The following is a 25,562-nucleotide window of genomic DNA, read 5'->3' as shown; positions in this document are numbered from 1 at the left end:
GACTGAGCTGCGGATTTTATCAGGGTCTGATAAATACACCCAGCAGCTTGCCTGTGCAAAGAAAAGAAAGCCTTAAGGGGAAAAAAATAGCATTCAGTTTTCCTAGGAAGCATCCTTCAGTGTGTTTCTATTTCCTGGATATGTCTGTTCATGGGCCCTGCCTTCCCTCAGGCACTTGCAATTTTAGTTTCCCTCCTAGAGTAGGTAAGAGATTGACGGGATTTCAACGAACAAATGCCCGTGACACTGGCCACAGGCGTGGACTAACGCAGCAGAATGCTTCCAGTTCCAGCAGAATTCTGAGCGAAAATACAGGACACGTGGTGGTGGAGAAGAAATCCCAGGTGGAGGTTCCCCTAAATAACCCTGCAACCACCATCTACTAGTGACCCTCTGCTCACCTTTCCTGAGAAGCAGCAAAGCATAAGAGTGAGGCGAGGTCAGCCTGGATCATTCCATTTCATCCCAGAGGAGTGGTCTGGTGAAGTCGGGAGGTTGTTAGTGAAAACCCAGGCTCTTGCTGGGTCAGGTCAGCCCAGGTCAGACAAGACAACTGGTTTGAGATACCAAGTGTTTCCATCAAACCAAGCAGTAGCAACGTGACCCCGAGGGACCTGGTCAGGTACCTTTTGCTTGAGAAATAGGGAGGAACAGCAGACATTGTGGGTTTCTGCCACCAGCTTACACCAAACCTCATGACAGACGCACAGGGTCCAGATGCAACGAGGCAATTCTTACGGCATCACAGACAGTGCCCTAGGCTACCAGTCCAGTGAATCGGAGGAATTTAGAACTTTCCCTCCCTCCTCTGGCACGGCCCACTGTCACTTACATCTCTTCTTTCTGGCATGGATGGACTGCTTCCTCTCTCACTTCCCTATTTCTCAACCATTTTTCTGCCTTAAAAATACCTCCCTTTCAGCCCTGCCTGGCATCCAGTAGACAGTCAATAAAAGCTAGCTCCATTTACCTAGCACCTGCATCCTGTCCGCCTCCTCTCGGAGCCCCCTGGACGTCGTTCATCCAACAGGTACCCAGAAAACTGGGCTGGTGACACATCTAGACCGAGGAGGAAACCCACCCCCTATAAAGCGCATAGGGCCATTGACTGCTAAATCCCTAAAAGTTGCCAGATCTTCTTCCTCCTTTCATCAAGCCTTTTCCTCAAGCTAAATTTTGAAAATTATTTCTTACTCAACTCTGTGTAAATTAAGTAACAGAATGTTAAAAAATGTCTCCCACTTCCATTGCAGATATGCAGAATAGTATTCATTGATTATCTAACAAATATCTATGCTAAAGGCCAGTATTTGAGACTAGGTCCTGGCAACGCAGAGACAGTAAGACACCATCCCTATCATCAAAGAGCAGGCAGACAGAGGGAGACCATCAATTCAACAGTGACTCATCATGCAAGGTGGGAAATCTTATCTGATGAACAAAGACACAAAGAAGAGCTGGGGGTAAAGACTGGGGGAAAGTTGCTGAGTCTCCCAACACCAGGAGGGTTCCAGCTGAAGGTGTGGAAGTGTGGGAAGTGGTTAGAGAAACCAGCATGAGGCCCCATCACAGGCTGGGTGAGAAGTTGTATTAAAAATCCACTGAGAGAAATAATATTTATAGAAAATTCCCTAAAACTTATCTGGTCCACTGACTGTTTTAGATACAAGTAACTCCTTTCCGGGTTAAGCCAAGCCTGCACAAAAAGACACTGGCACCGCAGGGGCACGGTGACTGCTCCTGGGGGATTTCAGGAGCCCAACGAGAAGAGTGCTGGGACCAACAGCTCACGCACCTCCCTCCACACTCCCTCCGACTGCCTTACATTACAGTGTCCTCCTGATAAACGCCCTCGGAAGAAATTTCTTTCTGGTTCTAGAATCAGAAATTGTATGATTCTCCCAATCATGTAGCTTTCCAGTATCACTAAGTAAAACTGAAACCAATCACCACTTCACACCCATTGGGATGGTCACTATCGAACAAAATAACGAGCATTGGCAAGGCTGTGGAGACACGGGAACCCTGTGCTTTGCTGATGGGAGTGTAAAATGGTTCCGCTCCTATGGAAAATGGTATGGCGGTTCCTCAGAAAAATGAAACAGAATTACCATATGATCCAGCAAATTCCACATCTGGGTATGTTCACCAAAAGAAAGCCAGGTCTCAAAGAGGTATCTGTACACCCACGTTCACAGCAGTATTATTCACAATGGCAAAAATGTGGAAGCAACCCAAGGACCCAAGGGTCCGTTGACAGAAGAATGGATAAACAAAATGTGGTGTGTGCATTCAATGGAGTATTATTCACCCTTGAAAAGGAAGGAAATTCTGATACACACCGCAACTGGGATAAACCTTGAGGACATTCTGCTACGTGAAATAAGCCAGTAACAAAAGGACAAATACAGTCAGATTCCATTTATACAAGGTTCCTAGAGCAGTTAAACTCACAGAGACAGAAAGTAGAATGGTGCTTGCAGGGGCTGTAGGGAGGGGAAATGGACTGTTACTATTTAATGGGTATAGAATTGCAGTTTGGAAAGACAAAAAAGTTCATGAGGTAAGATAGTGGTGATGGTTGCTCCACAGTGTGAATGTACTTAAAGCCACTGATCTGTGCACATAGAATTGGTTAAAATGGTAAATTTTTTATTATGCATATTTTACCACAATTTTAAAAGGCTGACGCCAATCATGCAATTAATTGACATTTGAGTCGCTGCTAGGAAATACAGAACCAAACCTGAGCCGATCTGTATAAATTACGTAGTAAAATAGCATGCCTTCTTTGTATATTTCACTTCTATTTTTTTCTTTGGTCTAATGTTTACCTAATTCTAATGTATGCTGTTCTGCCATGTCTTGCATATATTTTAATTTTGCTTTATTTCATGTCATAACAAGGTCCAAGAAAAATGGTTGGGAAGAACCAGAGCAAGAGAGAGGATATTCTGTTTTACTTTGTCTGCAACATGGGGCTCAGTATTTTCCTTAAAGATGCTGGTTGAGTTAAACTGAATAATAATTAACTTCTTAGGTTCTGGTGCTCTCCACAGCTACGTTCCTCTTCTAAAAAAAGTTAATTAACAGAGAAGCAGTGGAAATATAATTGATTGTTTTCCCTGTTACATCCGACTGAGCATATTTTATCTGTAGAAATTTAAGAAATTTCTGCCACATTTGTAAATTAAATGAAATTAACCTCTTTCTCATTTTTAAAACTTAAAAAAAAAAAGTCAGTCAATTGGATAGCAACCATATACCAGTGACAACAGTGGAAAAAATGAGCCATTCCTGAGCAACTGTATAGCTGAGAAGTAAAGCTATTTTCTGAGCACTCTGTACTGATTCAGAAGGAAGCCACCCGTCTCGTTTAGACCAGTGATGAGAATGGACCTAAGAGGAAATTTACCAAGGGCCGCTCAGTACCAGGCCAATAGTAGATTAGTTCTCAGCTAAAGCTGTCTGTTGTCCTTCAGAATCCCTGAACTAAAGGAGCCATCAAGTTTTATGCAGGAGATATTATGGGATCAAAAGGAACTGACCAAGGTTGGAGTCACTGGCCTGGGGCCTGATGGGAGAACAGGGGCCCTGAGGGAGCACCTCGCTGGCTGGGCTGTGAGCCGCGGTGCCCAAGCTCTGAAGGCACAATTCCTGTCATTGCCTCCTCTAAACGCCCTGGTGCACTCGCCCTGATGCACTATGTCCTGACAGTCTGACAACAACCCCAGAGGGTAAATATCCTTTCCCTCATTTTCTAGATGAGGAATGGGGCTCAGAGCGGGTAAGAAACTTGCCTGGAATTGCACACCAAGGTCTACCTGACTCCAAAGACCTCTGCAAATTCTGAATTCCTTAGGGACTTCTCTACAGATTTTGAGAGGAAGGGTGTGCTTAATTCCTGATTCTTAAACTTGCATTGCATGTATTTGAGGTTGATGGATATGCGAGCTCTAGACAAGAGAGGTGTTACTTAATCAAACACGATTTGATCCTTCACTCAATGGGGGCAGTTCCTCCCCTCTAGCACAGAAATCCCCACCCATGCTCCAATCTCCTCCTTCTCTCAGGACACCCTCTCCAACACCACACCTGTGCCCGTCAGGTCCAGGACCAGGGCCACCCCGAGCAATGCCACACAAAGCAAAAGGGATTTTCCACACAAGGTTTGAAAAGTGTCTTCCCCTTTGCCCATATCATTAGACCTTTCCACATTCAAAACAAACAAACAAACAAAAAAACCCTGAGATCGTCACACACACACACAAAAAGACACATAAAATAAAATGTGTCTTAAAACATGTCTGCAAATGACCGGTTACTGTCCCTCAAAGGTGCTTCAGGTACCACAGGAGGAAGGCCGACTTTTGTTTCCCCAAGTGCCTTATCACTTAGGAAGTTTGCACCAGTTAGCAGCCTGCTGTTCTAACAGTCTTGTGAATTTAGATTGTTGAGTTAATTATAAACACATTTCAAAGTCATTCTTTCTGGCCTTTTTCCTAGAATGAGTGACTGCCGCTCCCCAGCTCACAGGATGGTCTTCAGTAGTTTTCAGTCAAGGTTCAGGGAGAAATATGTCACACCGGGACTGGATTATTTACCAACATAATGTTGGATCTGAGCCAATGAGACACCAATATATTTTCCTTTGAAGTCTGACATATTGCCTGCTGCTTTCAATGCTGTCTTCTTGGCTGGCAGACAAAATAACTGTGGCTGTTTCAAAAATCACCTCTCATTCAAGTCGGGGGAGGAGGGTGGAATGTCTCATGGCTGGTTCATCTCACAGACACTGCTCTCACTCTCCTTTGGGGTTCAGAAGGTGGGTGTGCATCTGTGGGCCTCTGACAGCCACTGGCCCCTCCTCTGGCCAGTCCTTCCTCACAGCTCATCGGGAAAGAGTCAAGCAAATTCTTGGCACGGTGGCTAAAAACAGATGTGTAACAAGATGATCAACACAGTTGCACAATGCCTCCGACGGTCTTTCGCTCCCTCCTGTTTCAAGAGCCCTAAAAGGACCTGACACGAAGAACACGTCTTGCAGGGGGTTGAGTCCCCAAAGCCACTGCCGCCTGGGCTCCTGGGAGCCTAAAGCCCCACAGCAACCCTCAGAACTCACGGAGATACTTCTGCCCTTGCTGCCCGGTGTCTGTCAATCCCTGAACGCTATGATTTCTCGCTGCAGAATTTCTCCTCTCACCCAACAGCCTGGACGCGGGTTTCTAATGTTAGGATCCAAGAATTTAGAGTTAGAAGTGATTTTGTTTTTCAAAATGCTTTAACACTCTGAAACAAAGAAAATTCTCATTAACTTAGAAGAAAGGATCCTAAAGGCTGTTTCCTTCCACTTCCCAACTGGCAAGGAAGGCTCTGTCGCTGGAATCCTTCTAGTGATGGAGAGGGCATTACCCCGCATCACTGGACAGTATTACTACAACATTAAAATTGCAAAGGTATGATCAAATCACTTTCCCATCTCTTATCAAAGTGCTAAGAATCAGGTTTTATCAGTGTGAATTAACTTTTAATTTCAAGTCATTCAGAAAGAATATAACTAATTACTGAGTAAAATCTTGGACGTTAGCATAACTACTGGCGTTGATGTTATGTTGTACATCACGTAAGTCCATTGCATTGTAATTTTTCATTTGTTTATTTCATTTTATATATCTAAGTTCATCATTTTTCAATTTCAACCTTACTTAATATGTATTTATTATTCTTGGCACAATATTTTATAATATACACTCTCATTATAGGATGACATTAGACCCCAGTTGTCTGAAATCCTCCAGGTATGTACTCATTATTATTTTCATGGGATTTTTAACAGCATCCTTTTCATTCTCAGAAGTATCCAAGTTTGGAATGATAAGTATTATGGTCAAGTACTGAAATTTTTAAAGTCTTAAAAAATCTGTATTTCATTTTTAAAAATTGTACTAAAAATCTTCACAAATAAGACTGGAATCCCAAACCCCCGACTTCTCTGCACTCTTCTCAATGAATACATTTCTATTTATTTTGAAATGATAAACCTTCTTGACTACGGAGTACTTGTAATAAAATGAATAGCTGTTCTGTGCTTAAGAAGGACCCCCACGGACAGCCCGGGCCCGTGCTCTCTGCGTGAAGGGAGTGGCCCGCTGCCAAGGGGTGTCCCTTTCATTAAGTTACTGGGAGCCGGAGAGAACCTTTCTAAGACGGGCCCAGCATGCTGGCAAGGGTCACGTGGACGTCCTTCTGCCTGAGAAAGCACTCCCTCCACCTGATCACACGTCTTTCATCTTTGGGTGCCTCAGTTTCTCCATCCCTAAAAGAATACAGTAATGCCCACTTCACAGGGCTGCTGTGGGATTAAAGGCCCGACAGCTGTAGGGCACTCAGCCTCCGGGAACAAAGACATTAAATAATTGCAAAATGTTCCGTTCGCTTCTCTGGCCTGTAAAAAAAGGGCTCCCACCGACTTGAGAGAGCATCGCACACAGCCGAGGGGCAGCCTGCAGGGAGAGCAAGCCCATTACCGTCGTTAGCATTGTCCTAAAGCCGGAGGAGAGAGCGAGCAACAGAAAAGCTAAAGGACTGTGATCACAGAAAAACAAGACAAGGATAAAACTCGCTGGGCCACAAAAGAAAATCTGAAAAAAAAAATGAATGTCTTGTTTTAAAAATAATCTGTGAAGATTATATGCCACAAGGAGCTCTTACAGAACCATCTACAGCTTCTCTCATCACTTGATCTATTAACACATTCGTCCATTTTCCAGAACAGAGCCGGACCCGGTCCCCCACTCCCCTTTTGCTTACATCAGCTGCCCTAAGCCCAATGCCCAGTGGCAGTTCAGTGGCCACTTTAAATTTTAAAGTTCCTATTTAGCAAGTATTCTGTGTGGTACATTCAAATGATTAACCAACAGACAACATAACTGAAACTGGTGACACTCTTTCGGCATAAAATACTAAGACCTCCGAGGCTAAAGGACGAGTCTGGACCAGTAGAAACCGCCACCGTTGCTTTGATGAGCTCACAGTGAAGCAGAGGCAAGACGTTCTTCTGCACATGAATACCTGCTACTAAAATCAAATGGGAGACAACGGTAAATAGTAGGAGATGTCACTCCAAGCAGGGTTTTCCCGGCAAAAGCCATGTCTCGAGAGTCCTTCAGAGCACTCTGGAAATGCACAGAAATTCACAAATCAATTGGCTAAATTGGCTTGGCTGGAAATCATGCTTTTGTGCATGGATCAAGCTGAAAGGCATTTCTGACTCTACCAGAAACTCCCAGGACTCCTGCAACCAGGGCCAAGAGTCGGGGAGCATGGTAAAAAGAACGTGGGCTTCGCAGTCACTGAGACCTGGGCTCAAATTCGAGTGCCACCATCTTACTGGCTGAGGGACTTGGGAGAAACCGTATGAGCTCTCTGACAAGGGCACTGCATAATTCTACCAGCCTTACACAGTGCTGGGAGGCTTACGTGCCCAAGAGATATCAAAGAGCTGTACTTAGTTTGACTTTTTCAGTACGACTATAAACAACCCGAATGACAGAAGTCCAGCCCCCAGACCACCTACTCACTCACTCCACTGCAGGCCGGGCGGACGAGCAACATCAAGTGAGAACTATTTTTAAAACGTGAATACAAAATGTTTACAGGCACTCAATCAAAACGGGGGCCTTACTAAGCATCTGGAAGAGCCCAACTGCAGTTCTAATAATGCAACAATCCTTACACGTCAAGAGATGCTCTGTTTTACAATCTGTATAATTCTGCAGTGGTAGAAATTATGTACTTGATTCATTTCTTTTAAAACCACACCCCTTGGCCATTCTCAGTGGGCTTGCCAGGGCTGCCTGCTGCCAGGTGAGCCTTGAGGCCTGAGTATGGAAGATGTAGAAGCAGAGGGGAGGGTCTCAGAGCACCCCAGCCTTCCCATTCTACAGGGGAGAAGACTGAGGCTTGGAGAGGGGGAGTGGCTTACCTAAAGTCACACAATGAACGCCTTGGGTTAGAATGTTCAGGAAACTCACTCTAAACCAAACCTTTGACAAAACAAAGTAATAAGAAGAATCTCTCCAGAGCTTTTTTCTCTATTTCCAATTCTGTGGCAAAGAATGTCGCCCTGTCCGGGACCAAGGTCAGTCCTTTGGGAAGGAGGCTTTCCTCCAATAATATCCCGACATACGGAAACCTAAGGCAGGTCAGTGCCATTTCACATTTCCCAGTGTGACCTGAAACCTACTTTCTAACCTATTGGGGCTCACAAATCTGAAAGACAAAAAAAAAAAAAAAAAAAATCATCACAAGAACCTTTGGCCTTTGCTGTCCCCTGGTGACAGACATCGTGCAGGGCCTACAACTTGGGTAAAACGGCATCGTCTGAACGTAATTTCTCAGAGGAAACTTAACAAATTAAATAGCACACGTTTTATAGCGACCATTATGCTGTTTTCTACAAAAGCCAGGTTCTCCATTTAAATTTCTGAGCACAGTAATTTCTAATCACTGATCAGTATATTTTAAAAGGTGACAGCCCATACAAAGGGAGCTTTACAAACACCTAGGCAGAGTCGGGTCCTCATTTCATAACTCTCCAACTGTTAATCATCAGGGATGACTAACTCTGGGGTTACGTAAACATTTTACCCTGAATATGCTAATTTAGAGACAGTGTTGTCAGGAGGCTGATTTCTGGCTTAAAGATACTTCAGTGCTTACAGCAGATTGGTATCAGAGGCCCTTGCAGGAGACTTCCATCAGGACCAGGAGAAGATGGAAGCTGGAGCAGGACACGAAGTCAGGGGAGTTCAGGGTTTTAGGACAAAAGAGATCATAGAATCTGTCTAAAAAGCAAAGGGGGAGAAATCAGAAGAAATAAAAAGTTGAAAATCCAGAGGACAGAGGTGGAAATCTCTGAAAGGGTGATAAGGGTCTCTGGGCACTGCTGGAGAGAAGTGGAGGGAAGTGGAGGTGGTGGGGAGCAGAGGGGGCTGTAAGGAAGAAAAGGGATGGAGGAGAGGAAGGGGAGAGAGAGAGGGAGGGAAGAAAGCGGGCAAGGAGAGTTCCAGATGCAGAGACATGCTGAAGGAATGTCAGGTGATGTCAGATATGAAGGTAAGGAACCCACGAATTACAAAAGATCTCTTCACCAAAAGGTTTGGAATTTAGCAGAGAAGTTCTGCTCAGCCACATAGCCGTAAGTGGTAAGGATACACTCGGGGATTAAAAACATTTTAGCTGATGTTTTCTCTTGTGGAATATGCTTAATTCGTAACGGAAGAGAAAGAGACCATTCAATTAGATTGATTTGTGCAGAATAACAACTCAAAACTACTTGAATTCCAGCTTTAATATTTATATATACGGAAAAAATATTTATATATATATGTTTTTTATATATGGGGGGAAAAACCCTCCTAGAAAGAAAAAGTCAAACGCTAAATTATCAGGTTATTTCACAGTGTGGACGTAAGAAATAGCAAATACACAGTTTGAAATTTGATTTGCAAAGTGAGAAAGGAAAGCATACTAAATTCTATAGCATAAGCTTTTCCGATCCCAGAAATCCTAAGAACTTGAGAGTTTTTTTTTTTGGCTGCAACGACTTGTAAATATCTAGAAGCGCCCAGATTCTGAAGCCCTGCGGACACTTGCTAAAACTCAGAAATTTGGCACTTGTCTTTGCACACAATTTGGGTTTTCTTTCAGAGTTGATATCTTACCAAATACAGCCATCTGTGTTCCCTCTGGGAAAGGTTCAACTGTTCTGTTGCCATTGACATGATGTTTGGCTAGAAAAAAAAAAGAGAGAGAGAAAGACATGCATGTTAAGTGTAAAGTTCTACACACATACCAACACGTGTCATTAAATGTGTCAGATAGTCTATTTCTTATTTTTAGTTCGCAGTGGCACCAAAGCTCACCCTCTTAAGAAAGTTTCAATTATTTTGTTTTTAAGGATCCCAGTTACAAAAGAGCCTAGAGATGGTCGGGCCCAGGCGCGTCATTTCACAAGCGAGAGTGCGCGGAGCCGGGCAGCTGGGGCGGGCAGGGCCGGCTCCGCCTGGGAGCTCCTGACTCCCAGCCAGAGGGTCCCCCCTAGTGCCAGGCTGTGTCCTGGAGAACTAGGGGAGCTCAGGGTTCCAGGGTGAACTGGGTGGCTTCTGCTGAAGGCTCCTGACCATCGGAAGTAAAGTGAGCTGTGAAGACAGCAGGGTAACACTGGGGACCAATTTTTTAAGAACCAGAAGAGCAGAAGACATCATTTCATGACAGTCAAGCACTGTTCCAGGGGCCAAAGACACTTGCTTTCTTAAGAACCAGACAGATATTCCAGTGGTTCTTACTACTCTTCGTCCACCCTTGTCCCTTCCACTGATCACCCTTCCCATCCGAGTGCATATCAAGGACTTAGAAATAAAACGTGACCAGCTCATGGGTTTCCAGCATTACCTTATTCTCATAACCCCCCGAAAATGCAACCAGAGAGAGAAGACCTGAGTTTGGTCCATCTCAGAGTATTTTAGTATTACCCTCAGCAAGTTCTTAACATGGGCATTTATGCTGCAAATACGTTAAGTGAAGCATGGCTGAAACACTTCGACATTGCATCATGGAACACATATATTTTGATTTAATGGGTCTCATTTGACTTCTCAAGCTCAGACACTGGGTTCAGTACCAAAGCGAGGCTCTGAGAGGTCCGGAGGGGAAGACTGATATGGTTCTCGCCTTCGAGGAGTGTACGATCATCTCCAAGAGGTAAGAATTTCAAAAGTGAATTTTCCAGAAAGCTTACAATTGTGTGCTAAGTCCCGGCGTGGAGACCAAAGGCACCGTTGGGGTTTGCAGTGGAGGTACAACAGCTGGAAGGCAGAGCCAGTGACCTGGAGGAACTTCAGCTCACGTAGAGTCTCAAAGGAGGGGTTGAGTTTGGAAAGGCAGAGGGTGAGGGAGCAACTTGAGTGAGAGCCTGGCTCTCTGAGTAGATGCAACCAGGGCGTCATCCCGGCCAGAGCAGAGTCTAGTCTGGGTGCAGTGGAGGCACCATGCTGAGAAGCAATGACGCTTAAGGATGGACTAGAAGGCAGGGATCAGGTCACAGAGGGTCTCGAGACCCTCATCCAAACCCATGGGAATGCTAGGCAGCACACTGCAAGTCTTTTAGAACTTGAAGGCTCGTGAGGCTCAGTCAAGGTTAGACAAGCCCTTCGGGAGACCGTCGGTTCAGGAGCTTCCATTGGTTCTTAAGTAATTGTGGCACCAGCTGAAGAACAAAAAGCCTGGGAGGAGGGGAGGAGCCTGGCTGAAGCAGAGAACAAGCAGTACCGTGTCTCCAGGCACCAACCGATACAACCACCAGATGCAAGGGGGAAGGGCACAGGTGGCCGAGGGAACTTGTCGCACGCTCACATATGGTTAGGAACATTGGTTACCGAATCCAAAGGCTCCACATGGAGGTCGCAGCTCTGTTCTATGGTTAGGACCCCAGAGCCCCTGTCAGAGGTCTTAAAATGTTTGCCTTTACACATAGCAAGAGTGGTAGCCCCATCCAAGCTCTAACCCACTGATCACACTCAGAAGAATTTCACCTAAGGAAAAATGCAAGAGGACAGAAAAGGTGGTAGGTCTCACAATATTTATTAAAGTGTTACTTGTAATGATGAAATCTTTAAATCAACTAAATGTCCAAAAACAGAGAAGTAGCCTAGAACATTGTAGTTCATGATTCATCAAAAGCATGGACAATTATGCAACAGTTTAAATATAGAATTTGAGAGCTATATAGAAATGTGGAGAATGTTTGGGATAACAGTAAGAGAAAACAATCCTCTTATACGCTGGATGTAGGCTCTAATGACAGCTAACTAAAATGCGAATGCTTATGGGAAAAGACTGGCAGAGAAACATTGCAAAAACAAAAATACCTAGGGAGATTGTGCAAGATATTTCTATCAATTTTCTTTGTCATCGTTAGATTCTTATTTCCTAGATGAAAAGATGTTTGTTTTTTGTCTGGAGTTTTAAAAGCCAACAAAATTATAGATTTCTACAAATTTTTTCTGCTGCCCTAAGTTTCCCTGGACAGTCCATTGAGGCTCATGTGTAGCTGGTTGAAATACTACACAATTATAATAAGGACTGTGGTCTATCTGGCAGCTCCTCTGGGACAGCTCAAAAGCACCTCCAACACAGGCGCCCTTCTACACCCAGCCTGACCCTCTTCCGGCAGCCCTCCCTCTGGGAAGAGGACAGCCATCCTCCCACTTTCTAGGCATCCTGGTCCATTCTCTCTCCTTCACTACTCCCATCTCATCTACCACCAAATCCAGCTAATTCTGCCTTCTGGACATCTTTAGAATCCTTCCACTTCTTCCCTGCACCACCCAAACCACCGTAGTCTCAACTCCTGAGGACTCTGTGCCTGGACTCCATCCTACCAGTACACCTAGCTCTTCCGCCTCCCCTCTCCAACTCATCCTTCCCAGTGTAGCCACCATGATCTTCTAACTCTGATTATATAAAACAAAGTCCCCCACCCTCACCCCTACTTCTCCTGGCTTCCCACTACTCTTCGCCTAAAGTCAGAACGCTTCCCTGAAGCCTTCAAAAACCCATGTGGTCTGGCCACCTCGGTCCCCGGTTCCCTCTGCTACAGTCAGACCTTCACCTTACACTTGGTCATTATTTCAACGAGTAGCCTACAAGCCCAGGGAAGGCAGAGCTCATACCCCTTTCAGTTCACCACTTCCACAGTTCTAGCAGAGCGTGGGGCCCAGCAGAGGTGTTCAGTACATTGTTAAATTAATGAAGGAAACGAACTACTAAAAAAAATCTCTTTATAATGTATCATGAAAGATATGCACCCTTCGATAGCTCAGCTGGAAGAGCGGGGAACCACAGAGGTAATAACGTATCATGAAAGATACATTATTTGATACACTCAACAGCCCTGTCTCCTTTTTTGTTGTTGACATCGAACATTCTTTTTTTTATTGAAGTATAGTTGATTTACAATGTTGCGTTAGCTTCACATGTACAGCAAAGTGATACGGTTGTACATATATATATATATATATAATCTTTTTCAGATTCTTTCCCACTAGAGGACATTACGAGATACTGAGTACAGCTCCCCCTGCTATACAGTAGGTCCTTGTTATTTATCTATTTTATATATAGCAGGGTGTATTGGTTAATCCCAAACTCCTAATTTATCATGAACATGTATCTCTCTTTATATGAACATGTGTCCCTTATATACAAATGCTCATTGAAAGTGGCCACTCAGAAAGAGTCTCCCTAGCCAGGTGGCTTAGAGACCAAGGATCTCCCTGTTCCAGTCCTTACACTCCACCCTCTTCCCTTCCCATCCACCTCCTCTGGTCTGAGCAGGCGAAGGTGTGGCAGGGGTGGACAGACTAGAAATGCTACCTGGAGAGGGAGGAGGACTTCCACACGCAATTCCCTCCTCGCTGCTCAGGTTCCCCTGGACTCCGTCTTATCTTCTATTCCAGAGCCCAAGGCTCAAAGATAACAAGGTCTGGAAACATAATTTTGCATTTTGAACCACAGCTGAGCATGACATGAGTCCCTGGACAGTGCGGACACGGCACGAGCCATTGAGAGAGGCGCAGGATCCGGGCTGAGGACACGGGGCTCTGGAACAGAACTGCCCGACTGAAGCTCAGCTCTCCCTCCTCCCCGCTGGGTGACCTTGGCTCGCTGTGCCTCAGTTTCCTCATCTGCAGGAATTTCCTCATTGTAAGTGTCCTCATTTGTGCCCACCTTGTGGGTTGCTTTGAGAATCAAAGGAGTTAATATATGTAAAGCACTTAGAACAGTGCCCAGTGCAGAGTAAACACTGCTTAACTGTTAGGCTAGTGTTCACACCATCTACGTGTGAATTTGGTTTTTCACCAGATCTGAGTCAAGAGTGGCAAATACAGGGCATATATTCAGCTCTCCTCCTTGTCCGTGCCCATGGCAGACATCACTAATCAACCACAGCACAGATGTGATCACAAAACCTTGTCTCAACTTAGCACACCCCAGAGTCTCTTACTTCTAAGAGGTGGCATGTGGGATGAAATTGTTTGGCCATCCTTGGCCTAAGTGAATAAAACAAAAAGATGGTACAAAGAAAGAAGCCATTTTCCTTCTCATTTCTACATGATACATTGCAATTAAAAAAAAACTACCCTTTGAAAATCTCCAAAATGCTATACAGCTTTAGGGATAAAAGAATGGAGGGAAACCTGAGTGCTACTGTTTACCCCACGAGAAGAGAATGGAGGGTTGTTAAAAACCAAGCAATGGCCGCTCTAGTCCTGCAAACCAAGGCTGAGCTTCTAAGGGCATTTTCTGTTGAAACTCTGTTGAGACAAGTATTTGGGGGCCAAAGAACCAGACTCTTTAAACATATTACAGAAGTCAAAGACTGGGGGGAGGGAAAGTTAACCTGGAACCCAATTAGCATTTACATATATTTTTTTTCCAGAATTGGTGGCACATTTCATTGTGGCACAAAAACAATCAAACTGACTAAACAGAAAAGTCCCTCATTGATTGGGCTCTAACTATTGATAACCAGCAGAGCACGAAACGGAGACAGGAGGGGGTCTGTGACAGGGACGTCTGTTGCCCGGCCACAGCAGGGTGGATGCCTGTGATCTGGCTGGCTGGGCTCCGTGGGGGCACGTTCCAAAGCCCCACGCTCCAGGAGGACAACCTCTGCTGATGGCTGTGATGTGTCCCCAGTCAAGGGCATGTGAGGATGAGGAACAGATTTTCATTTATCTTGAAAGCCCAGTGCTTGAGGAACAGCAAGGTTAATTAGAGCAAGAGTGGGTCAAAGTCAACTTTTAGAGAGATTTTGAAGGGGATTTGGCGGACACATTCAAAAGCTTTAGAAGACGATACTGCCATTGTCCTTTGTTTTGTGAATGTCTAATGCACTTGACTTCATGGCTATTTTCTTCATTGAGAAAAACACAATAAAGTACCAGCAGTAATTCAAATGTAGACATAAACCAACCGGTGATTAACACCAGGTCCTGTGCCCAAGTTGAGATAGCTAAAACTCAGATCCTCTGGGTGAAGGGAGGTGGCAGTGGACATATAGGTAAACGGCAGGGAAGTGGGGACTGGCAGGTGGGCCCCCAGATCCTCAGGATTCTCTGATAGGACCAATCTCCTCCAGTCTGGATGACCATGGCGACACTACCTAATTGGAGATTCCAAGAACTGTTTCTGCTGTCCTGTGAGTCCTGGTCCACCGCTGGCCCTAGAATCATCCCAGGACTGGAACAACCACAAATCAGACTAAACTCTCAGAGCTGCAGGTCAACTAGCAGCGCAAGCCCCTCTCACAAAAACCCAGCCCTTACCTGTCATGGGTTACTGGCAATCATTCAGGCCACTAAGAAGTGTACTGAGGTGATTAGGTTCAGTTTGGGGTTGCAGTGAGAGTACGTTTATTTCACTAATAACGTAACAAAAAATCTGTCAAGCCCCAAAACAAAACATGGTCTTACAGTCCCTCCCATTGTCTATTTCCTTGTGGCTCTTTCTTCAGGTCACAAGTTCCTGGTGTCTCAAGATACAAGTCAGATTGGACCTAAGTAGGGCTCCTCCTATTTGACCCCCAAGCTCCAGCCTTAGACCAGCGTCTCCTGTTCCCAGCAGGGGGGCCTCTGATCACACTGACTAAGCCCTCTGGGCCCTGGTCCTGCCAAAGTGCCTGCCGTAGTGCTTTAAGGATGATTTGATGACCGTGAGTGTTGATTTATAGAGAAAGCAGAGCAGGGGTCGTGAGGCTGTACCTGCTGCTCAGTTACTCAAAGATGAGACAGGTGCACTGGGAGAGGATGGGTAATGATGCTTCTAGTCCCCTCTGCCCAGAGGCACTGTGGTTTTATATTGGTTTTGTCCCTTACAGCTCCTGTAACTCTTGGCTCTGGTGTCTCAAGGTGAATGTCAACCTAGAGTGTGCTCTGTATGTGAGGGGCGGGGGGAGAGGGGAATCACATGGTGGTGGGCAGGTTACCAGGAGGGCACTGCTCAGCCTAAGGGCCAACCTCCACTCTCCACCAACCCTGTGTCTGAGGAACATCGAGTCCTTCTTACTGACTGGTGAGTGCCCGACTAGAGGCAGACGCCATTTGTGGCCAGGAGAGGCTGGAGAGGCATCCCCAGGAAGGCAGTAGTGGGAATGAGACGAAGGTCCCCAGCTGCTTGGGCCCCCAGAGGTGAGCCTGTCCCTCAACGCTCCAGGGCAAGAGGAGGGCCAGCCCTCCGCATTCCTCACACAGTGACCAATGACCGTGTACCTAAGTGGGGACTGCCCTAAAAACAAAAGATACATTATGGAAAAGGCAGGATAATCAGATGAGAACATTTACAATTGTAGCACTAAAACAAAATTCATCCATCACTCAGGATTTCATCCTTATGCTCTGGCCGCTGTCCTTCCTCCAGCTAACCACCACCCCCCCCCCTTTGCTCTGGGTGCAGCAAACTGCAGACCATCTCTTGGCCAGTGGAGGGGCTGATGCCTGGGCCCAGGCAGCCCCGCGCCTCCCCACGCCCCTCTGCAGCAGAGCCTGAACAGCCCGGGGACGGGGCAGGACGGGGCAGGACGGGGCAGGACGGGGCAGGCCAGGGCCGGGCCCAAGCCCAGTCTACAGGAGAACACGTCTTGGAGAGGCACCAGCTAAGGCCCAGGGTGGGGTCTTTGGCTCGTGTCCACCAGCAGTTACGTGTTGAGTATGTGCCAGGGACTGGCTGCTGTGAAAAGAAAGATAAACTTCATAGACCCTACACTCAGGGACGTCCACTTCATCAACGAAGTTACTGGGAGAAATCCTAAGGGAAGATTCTGGCCAGAAGAGTCAGCTGAGGATAAGAGCATGTTTTAAAAATAAAGCATTATGTAAGCAGAGGGCAGTCTGACTTTTCAAGACACACCTGCTGTGCTCTCCGAGGTCTGCTCAGGGCACAAGACCATGAGAGAGAGTAAACCGAGAACCGAGATGCCAAGTGCACAAGCCCCGAGGCAGGAGCCCTCTTCTGTCCCTAAGAAACACTAGCCCAGAATGAGCCTGCTGTGCCCTGTGTCCCCTGGGGCTACACGACGGCCCAGGAGAGCAAAGGCAAGTGGCCGTGGGGATGCCCACAACAAAAGTGCCCCAGAAACCAGCATCAGAATGATTTCTGCTCGCTCCCCAAGGCGGTGGCTCCACTGCCAGAGAGAAAGTGGAGAATGACAGGAGGACACATGACACATTTTTAAAAATTAATTGTATAAATAACAAGTAAATACACAAATAGATGCTCAACCACACAATGAGATCCTATTTTTAATTCACGAAAATGGCAAAACTTACAAAGCCAATGCTGAGCACCCATGAGGGTGCAGAGAGATGGGCTTTCTCACACACTTTCGTGGCGGTGGGAGGACTGCCATCTGTTTGGAAAGCAGCCTGGCAGGATGCATCAAGCATGTCAAAAGCGTTGAAGTTCTTGACCCAGTAATTCCAAGTACTGGGCTCTACCTTAGGAGACAGTCAGAACTGAGGCAAAGGTTTCCAAAGATGTTTGTAGCATTATTGTTTATAATAGTGAAAAACTATAAAAAGCCTAAATGGCCCAACAAAAGAGAGCTAATGAAGTAAATTGGGACACTGTCATCAGATGGAATATTACACAGTAATTTTAAAAGCATGACCATAAACAGGTTTTTTTTCATGGCATCAGGAAACAGTGATAATACAGAGTTAAGTGGAGAAGAGCAAGGACAAAGACGAAATCCAGACCCTGTCAGGTATGTTCTTCAGCTGTAAAAATCTAAACGTTTTCCTTGGGGTCGCATCCCTCTGTCTCCTTTGAGGAGTAGAAAGAGCAAGGGAAACCATAAAAACTCTCTTAGATGAAAATAACCAAAGAGCAGACCGTTTCCCGCGTGATCACACAAGGACCCTCTTCTTCCCGGGCTCCTGAGTGCCCTGAACTCGCACTTGCTCCTTAAGACACTGCCCTCCGGGTGATGCGCGCGGGAGCTGTTCAGGGACTTTCAGGCTCGCTCAAACCAGCTGCCTCGCTGGCCTCCAAAGTCCTCTCTGATGAGAGCCATTGTCCCCGCGATGCTTGTGAACTCCTAGGTAGGCTGTAGGGGAGGGGGAGGTAAGGCTGAGAGAGGGACCTGGGGGGCACAGCTGCCCCAGTGAGTCAGGCCCAGGAATCCACATTCTGTTCAAATAGCGTCACAGTTCTGGAAACAATGACTGAACACCAGTTACGTGCCAGGCACCGGGCTTCCTGTCGGTGATACAGAGTAAGACAGCACCTGCCTCCTCTTCATCCTTCATCACTAACCAGCAACGACCCCCGCCCACTTCCTTGGGCCGCTGACCAGGTCCTCCACGCAGGGCTTCCATGTCACGCCTATGGGTCTTAACACATCCTTTGCCCCACGGTGATCAGACCAGCAAGAGTTCATACAATGCACCCCAGTAAAAGCACTCACTTCACTGTTAGAAGAATTCCATTTTCACTTGTGTACGACTGTTATTAATCACCACGTTTAAGCACCGTGGCTAACGCAGGTGTCTGTGATAAGCACAGAATATTAACTGATGGAAAATTTCCACCTGATTTTTATGAAATCTCCCCATGCCCCTCCCCAACACATGTAATTCCTAATGACTAGCAAAATTAGGTAATCTTGAGATGAGAAATTCCATTTAAAATAAAGTTATTTTAAGGATTAAAATCTGTATGTCAGCTAGATGAATGGGACATCCTTGTGAACACCAGTGCTGAAAACAGTTGTGTTAAAAGATATGGCTGTAAACCAAAATGATTTCTAAGGGACATTTCCTGTTGATCCTAAAACCTATTTTAGATTCTGAAAATGAATGTTAAACAGACCTATAAAGGTCCACAGAGAAATCATCCTTTTTAGTATTGTTTAAAAAACCATTGCCCTTCGAAGACTTGGGAGGGACTCTGGTGTCCCTGACTTGCGTTGCTTTGGTCCCTTCCATGTAGATGAAGCAAAGTTACCAACCACAGCATTTGTCCGGGTCAGTTCCCCACATGAAAACAATCAGTGTCCTGCAGGGCCCAAGTCCTGTGAATGTAACCGAGGCATGAACCCCACAGAGGGAGCTTCTCACCTCACCATCAGAGTTCTAACCCCACTGTGGCGCCCACGTGTATGCCCCTAACATGGGCTCTGACACACGGTTCTCTCCATCCTCCGAGAGGAGGCAGCGCCCGGCTCTAGTAAAGGGCACTAGCAAGCAGAGGTCCGCTCTCTCCTCCCTTGTGACCATGTCGGGGCCTCCAGTAGGAAGTGCACTGCCCCTCCAAGGCACAGCATCCACCTAGAAGCTGCGTGAGGCACTGTCTGCCGTCAGCCCTGGATGGGCAGGGATGGTCCAGTAACTCCCCCGCCCCACCCCACCCCTCTGACAGTGATAAATGACCGGGCTTCTGCTCAGCTGGGCCTGACGTGTCAGCCCTCCCCTTGCAATCTGTTCCAGACCAACGCCAGCCTCTCCCCGGCCACCAGTGTCCCCCCTGCGTCCGCCCAGCACACCACGTGGGCCTGTGCCGACATGAGGTCAGACCTCCTTGCTTTCTTCTGGCCGTTCTTTCATGAAAACAAATTATGACTTTTATTTCCAAGTGGAAGCTCCTAATCGAAATGGAATATGTTGTTACAAACCTTAGAGGAAACTTGTCTCAATTATCTTTTGACATTAGAAATGACGGCGGTACAGCTAAATCTGGGGCTTTGATTAGAAAGAAAGAGGAGCAGTCGTGGATATGAACAGAGTCGTCAACTTGGCTTCCATTCATTACGCATTCAACTTATTTAATTATTACTGTGGTGGGAGGTAAGGAGAAAGAGACAGAAGGTTCCAAGGGGAATAAAACAAGAGGATGGAACAAGAACATTGACCATCAGCAAGATTCATCTCAGAGCAGCTCCTACAATACACCTTGCTCGTGTACAAAGACAGTCATTTCAGGATTGTTTGTAAAGAGACTGGCACCAACCTTCTGCATAAAATAGTCTATAATGTGGAATAATATGCACTCGTTATCAAGAATGAAGTAAGTCTATAGGTGAAGACATGGAACTATCTACAAGATGCACTGTTAATTGGGGAAAAAATTCAACAGGCAAGATAACGTGTATAACATGCTACTAGTCATTTTTTTTAATATTCTGTTTTTACCTTTTGAATTTTAACCGTGTGATGCATTACTTTCTCGAAAATAGAAATAAAAAATATTTTAAATGGCCCCAGTCTTTGCTGCCCTCTGATTACCCCTGCAGCCCGAGAGCCTCTTCCCAGGGCTGAAGGCCACATTGAGATGCGGGTTTGGCTGGTAGCCAAACAGCCCCTGAGCTCGGATCAGCTGGATGCTTACATTTCACTCAGGTCCTGGATAAACGCCAAAGATGACTCCGCCCGTATCTCACGGCAGCGGAACATCTACCAGGCTTTACAATTCTGAGCAGTTTCTAGCAACCTAAAAGGCCTCGTGATAGAGGTATCACTCCATTCCCTCTCTGACGGTGACCTGCGTTCTCCAAAACAATACGTTAACTGTTCTTCCTTTCAAAAGGGGAAGGATTTTAAGAGAACCAACTGTTACAAATTTTAGATGGAATCAAAACATCATTTACCTAAAAACAAAATAAAAGATGTTTATGAGTTTACCTTTTCTTTATTTCAGAGGAAAGAAGAGAGAAGGAGGGAGGGAGACCGGTACATCAGCAGTACTGTGCCTTTCTGGAATTTGGTACATATTTTAATTATTTCTCTGTCCCTCCCATCTCTCATCTTCTCTGTTTCTCTTTCCCTTGTGAAATTTTTCTCCACAGAAGATAAGGGTACTTTAAAATCTATTTTAGGTTTAATGAATAGAACTTATGCTCATCATTCATAATTTTAAAAACGGCTAAAACATTCTGTATTTCCCTCAAAAAAGAAGGTAAACCAAGTTTTTACTGTGAAGCCTTCCACTGACTTCCAAAAACCCGGCGAAATTTTTTAAGATCCAGCTCTTCCTAGAGCAAAAGCACAGGCAGATCGTCCACCTTAAAGACGTTCCCCCAAGGACCTGCGTTCTAGACAGCAGACTTGGTCACACAACGCCAATCAAGGGACAGCGGGTGACCCAGTGCATGTGCATATGAAGAAACGGGATCGACAAAGCCTTCAACTCCAGTTCTGACAGTGACTCAGGCATTTGTCACGTGTCACTGTCATGTGAAAGGCATTTTACGATGCTGTGGTACTTGTCTACCATGAAAGAATGACATGAAACCGAACATCCTAACTTGGGGAACTTAAGTGCAGACGGAGGTGGCTCTTCAAACATGCTTGCGGTCACCTGACTTAAAGAAGGGCCAGAGGTCAGAGGTGGCAGAGCAAGGCCTACTGGGTCATCTTCCTTGAATATGTGCTCAAGCCGATCCCCAGGGGTTCAAGTGATGGGCTGACTCCTGGAGGACTCCACTGCTGAATAAAATGAGAGCTATGTCTGAAAACAGAAAGCATGTGGGACACCAATGCCAGCAGCCGTCCCCTGATCCCACCCCAGGCCTGAAGAGTGGTCTTTCCCAGCTGGTAGGCCGTCGGCTTCCGCAGAGATGTGGGCTGCGGGGTGCGAGGCAGGCCAAGAATACTTCTCAGTTTAGTATCTTCTCAGGCACTAAATCTGATTGAATGATTCTGGAGGTGCCTGATTAAGACCCTAGAACTGTACACAAGGAGATGGCTGTGACCTGGTATAACTCAACTGTAAAGCGACTTCAGTGCAGGCCCTGCAGAAAATCTGATTTTTGAGTAAAAGTATGCCTCGATAGGTCTGCCAGGCTTTTAGTGCTAAGAGTAAATTATAGTAATCTCTATTTTCTGTCACTGCATCTTCCCAAATGGCTGATAGCTCCAAATGTAAACTATTGTGGGAAAGGTAGCTGGAGAGGAGCTAATGAAATCTAGGCGAGTTCCCAACTTTACAATGAGTCACATTTCAAAAGCACGCTTAAGAAATGGACGACGGGGATACAGAATCCATTTTCTCATGAACACGCTGTTATAAATGGTGGTGTGCTAGCCCGCGAGGGCCTACTCAACCTAAAATGAGTCTCAAACATAACTCCTTCTAGGATTCCAACCACCGTCTGTAAGGTACCATCTCAATGTGAAAATCTACTCTCAGTTCTGCCCTACGATACCAAGAACGCAGCCTTTCACGCTGGCCAAGCTGGTTGCCAGCTACAACTGGAGAAAAGAAAACATTTCCCTGCTTTCCCAACTTGCCCAGCTGCTAACGTGACCACAGAAGGAAATCTCCACTTTATTCATCACTGTAGAAAGATTTCTTCCTGCAAAGAGGAGGCAATCTCTTGTTGCATAATAACCACCGTTCATTCAAAGAACATTTTCAAATTCAGTGGTCTCACTGCAGATGAGAATGTGAAGCTGGGTCGTTCTGGCTCAGGGTTCTCCCAAGGGCTGGAATCAAGGTGCTGGCTGGGCTGCAGTCCATCTGAAGACACGACTGGGAGTGCACTGCTCTCAAGCTCATTTGCTGGCAGGTCTCAGCGAGCTGGAGCGCAGATCCTCCCCAGGTTGAGCCTCTGGAAGATGCAGCACAGCTGATATCTTGATTCCAGCCTGGAGAGACCCAGATCCGGGGCCACCCAACTAGGCCACACCCAGATTTCTGACATCTCCCCCCCTAAAAAAAACAGTGAGATAATAAATGATTGTTCTTTTAAGTTGCTAAATTTGGGGATAATTGATTATATAGCAGTAGATAACTAATACACTAGCATGTTCTAATAAAGGAGAAACAATGTAATTTTTAGCAAAGGACAACCACTGAAATAAGGAAGGAAATCAAACCATCTTTTAGAAAGCTGTATTGAATTTAGTGTATATTTTATAAAGGAAAAAAAGTATTTCCAGTCTAATTGATTTACAAATCAACCCCTGGAACATGATCTATTTCTAAGTCGGAGACTACCGCCACGTAATTTATTTTTCCCACGAACTGTGTTCCCTAGTGTGCTGGGATTGCTAAAACAGGCATTCCTGAACCACTGAAGTCTAGGAATAGTGCCTTAAAACACCAGAGTAAGGCTTCCAGCACTTCTGCAATAATTCCGGCAATATTTATTCATTTGCATTATCCAGAGTATTGTTAGTTGCTTTTCCTGCTGTTTTGTTTGGGGAAGTTATATCCTTGCCACATAGGGCTTACAAAAACAATGAAGAAAAATGTTTTTCCAAAATTCCCAGGAAGACTAAATTTAAATTCATGCCAAAGGCCTTAATTGCAATGGAGGAAATCTTCTGTATTTTGATGGGGTTTTGTTTGGTTCATTGGTTGTTTGGTTGAGTTGGAGGGCTTTTTGCTTCGACTAGATGGCAGTAAGAAGATGGCTGGATTATTTCTATCCATAGTGGTACTGATAAGAAACAGTTTTTCCCCTTTCCTATTGGAATCAAAATCAAATCTAAAAATCAAAATTGTTGCTGATATTAAACTCGGTTTGTTATTAGCCTGGATACATCATCTGTAGCAACTTAAGGTCACAGTACCTCTGTTTTAAGCAGCAAAATAGTAGGAGCCTGTTATATCCTGTGCTGATCACAGCTTAAGAAATTCCAAGCATCTCATAACCACCATGAGACACTGGGAGGGCCAAGCTTCAGCTGCTCATTTCTGTGAGGCAGGAAACCACATTCATGGATCATTGTTCGCTAAACTTCAGTTCTCGCAGAGACATCACTCACCACACTCTCGGGCTTCCCCCCTCACTTTAGTTAAATCTCAGATTAAAGTACATGGGGAGGAGGAGGGGTTAAGTGAAAGTAGGAGAAAAAAATACCAGTTGTCTCCTACCCTTTTTGAAAATGAGGACAAAGCCCACAGATCACAAAAGTGCTTACAAGAAATTCCTGTGTAGCAGTCCGGGTCTGGTCAGGAGATGGAAACCACGCAGCAGGCCAAGCAGGGTAAGTCTAACATCACAAATATTAACTATGATTAAAAAGTAACGAAACTGAGGAAACTTTCTATGCTCCCAAGGACTGAGGGTACCGAAGGAAGGACAGTCTTGGAAGAATTCAAGCCTCCTTGGAGAAGAGGCAGTTAAGCCACTGGAGAGCAGGGAAGTTCACTGGTATGCAGGCCCAAGCTGACCTGGAGATGCTGGGCAAGCGCTGGCCACCTTCCAGAACACAGGCGATCAGAAACTAGCGGCGTGAGTGGACGCAGGGATCCAGGCACCCAGGCGGCCTTAGGGTGTCTGCAGGGACTCGGAGAGAACAGGGACAGCACAGGGGCTCTGGTTTCCTTGTCAAGAGCTCTGGCTGCACAAAAGTTATCACCAGACCAAGGCTGTCAGGTCACAGAGTTCTGGGCTGGTGGCCGGGGCAGGTTCCACTGGGGGTCCCCACACTGGAAGTGGCAGGAGAAGCTCTTCCTCTTGCAAGGTCTCCCCAGTGTCTTATACTAGAAAGCTTAACACCATGCTCACACGGAAGGAAAAAATACTACAGAAAATCCAGAGCATATTCAGAATGATGTATTCAGAGCCAAGAGGCAATAAATTAGTAACATACCTCAAAAGTCACAAAAGACCACAACTGACAAAAGAAATGGAAAAATCTGAAATGGAAAACTCCAGGCTCATATAGTTTCACTGGGAAATTCTAGATATACTTAAGGAAGAGATAGTACCAATCCTATGTAAATTCCTTCAAAAATAGAGAAGGAGGGAACTTTTTGCAGCTGATTTTATTAATTTCCAGTATTACCCTGATGTCAAAACCAAAAATACAGAAAACTATAGACAAATCTCCCTTATGAATGTAAACACAAAAATAATAAATATTTTTAAAAATATTAAACTCAGGAATATATTTTAAAAGTATAATAATCATGGCCAAGTGGGGTTCATCCAAGGAATTCAAAGTTGTTTTAACAATCAAAAAGTGCAATCAATGCAATTTAACATGCTAACAGACCAAAAAAGAAAAAAAACTATGATCATCTCAACAAATGCTAAAAGAAAAAAAGCTAAAAAAAATTTTTACACAATTAAGCACCTATTCATAAGTTTTTTAAAAATTCTCAGTAAACTAGGAAGAAAAATTGATGAACAATGTCCATAAGAAAACTGCAGCTAGCATACCAAAAGGAAAAAAAGAAGAAAAACTGTCTGTATATGCATACAACATGATTGCGTAAATAAAAAATCCTAAGGAATCTATCAAAAAGCTATCTGTATTAATAATTAGGTTTATCAAAATCACAGGATACTAGGACAATATGCAAAAATAAACCATATTACTATAAAGTTGCCACAAATAAATAGAATGAGAAAAGCAGTATTATTTACAATAGCAACAAATAACATGAAGTACTTAGGGAGATTTTTAACAAAATACATATAAAACCTGTACTATGCAATATTGCCAAGAAAATTCAAGAATATCTAAATTCATAGAGACATATACCAT

The 25,562-nt window shown here is 45.1% G+C and overlaps 1 protein-coding gene across 4 annotated transcripts in view; it reads right to left on the bottom strand.

Annotated features, from left to right (window-relative positions):
• Nucleotides 1–25,562, bottom strand: part of MSRA (methionine sulfoxide reductase A) — a 285,576-nt gene that overhangs the window by 150,052 nt on the left and 109,962 nt on the right. For all 4 annotated transcript variants that reach the window (XM_031442126.2, XM_031442129.2, XM_031442132.2 and 1 more), the window contains exon 2: nt 9,726–9,794. In XM_031442126.2, the coding sequence (XP_031297986.2) occupies nt 9,726–9,794 (69 nt within the window). The remainder of the gene's footprint in view (nt 1–9,725; nt 9,795–25,562) is intronic.

This window comes from Camelus dromedarius, chromosome 36, assembly GCF_036321535.1.
Source record: "Camelus dromedarius isolate mCamDro1 chromosome 36, mCamDro1.pat, whole genome shotgun sequence".
In the NCBI taxonomy this organism is placed as follows: Eukaryota; Metazoa; Chordata; class Mammalia; order Artiodactyla; family Camelidae; genus Camelus; species Camelus dromedarius.
This window is presented reverse-complemented; position numbering and strand designations above follow the sequence as displayed.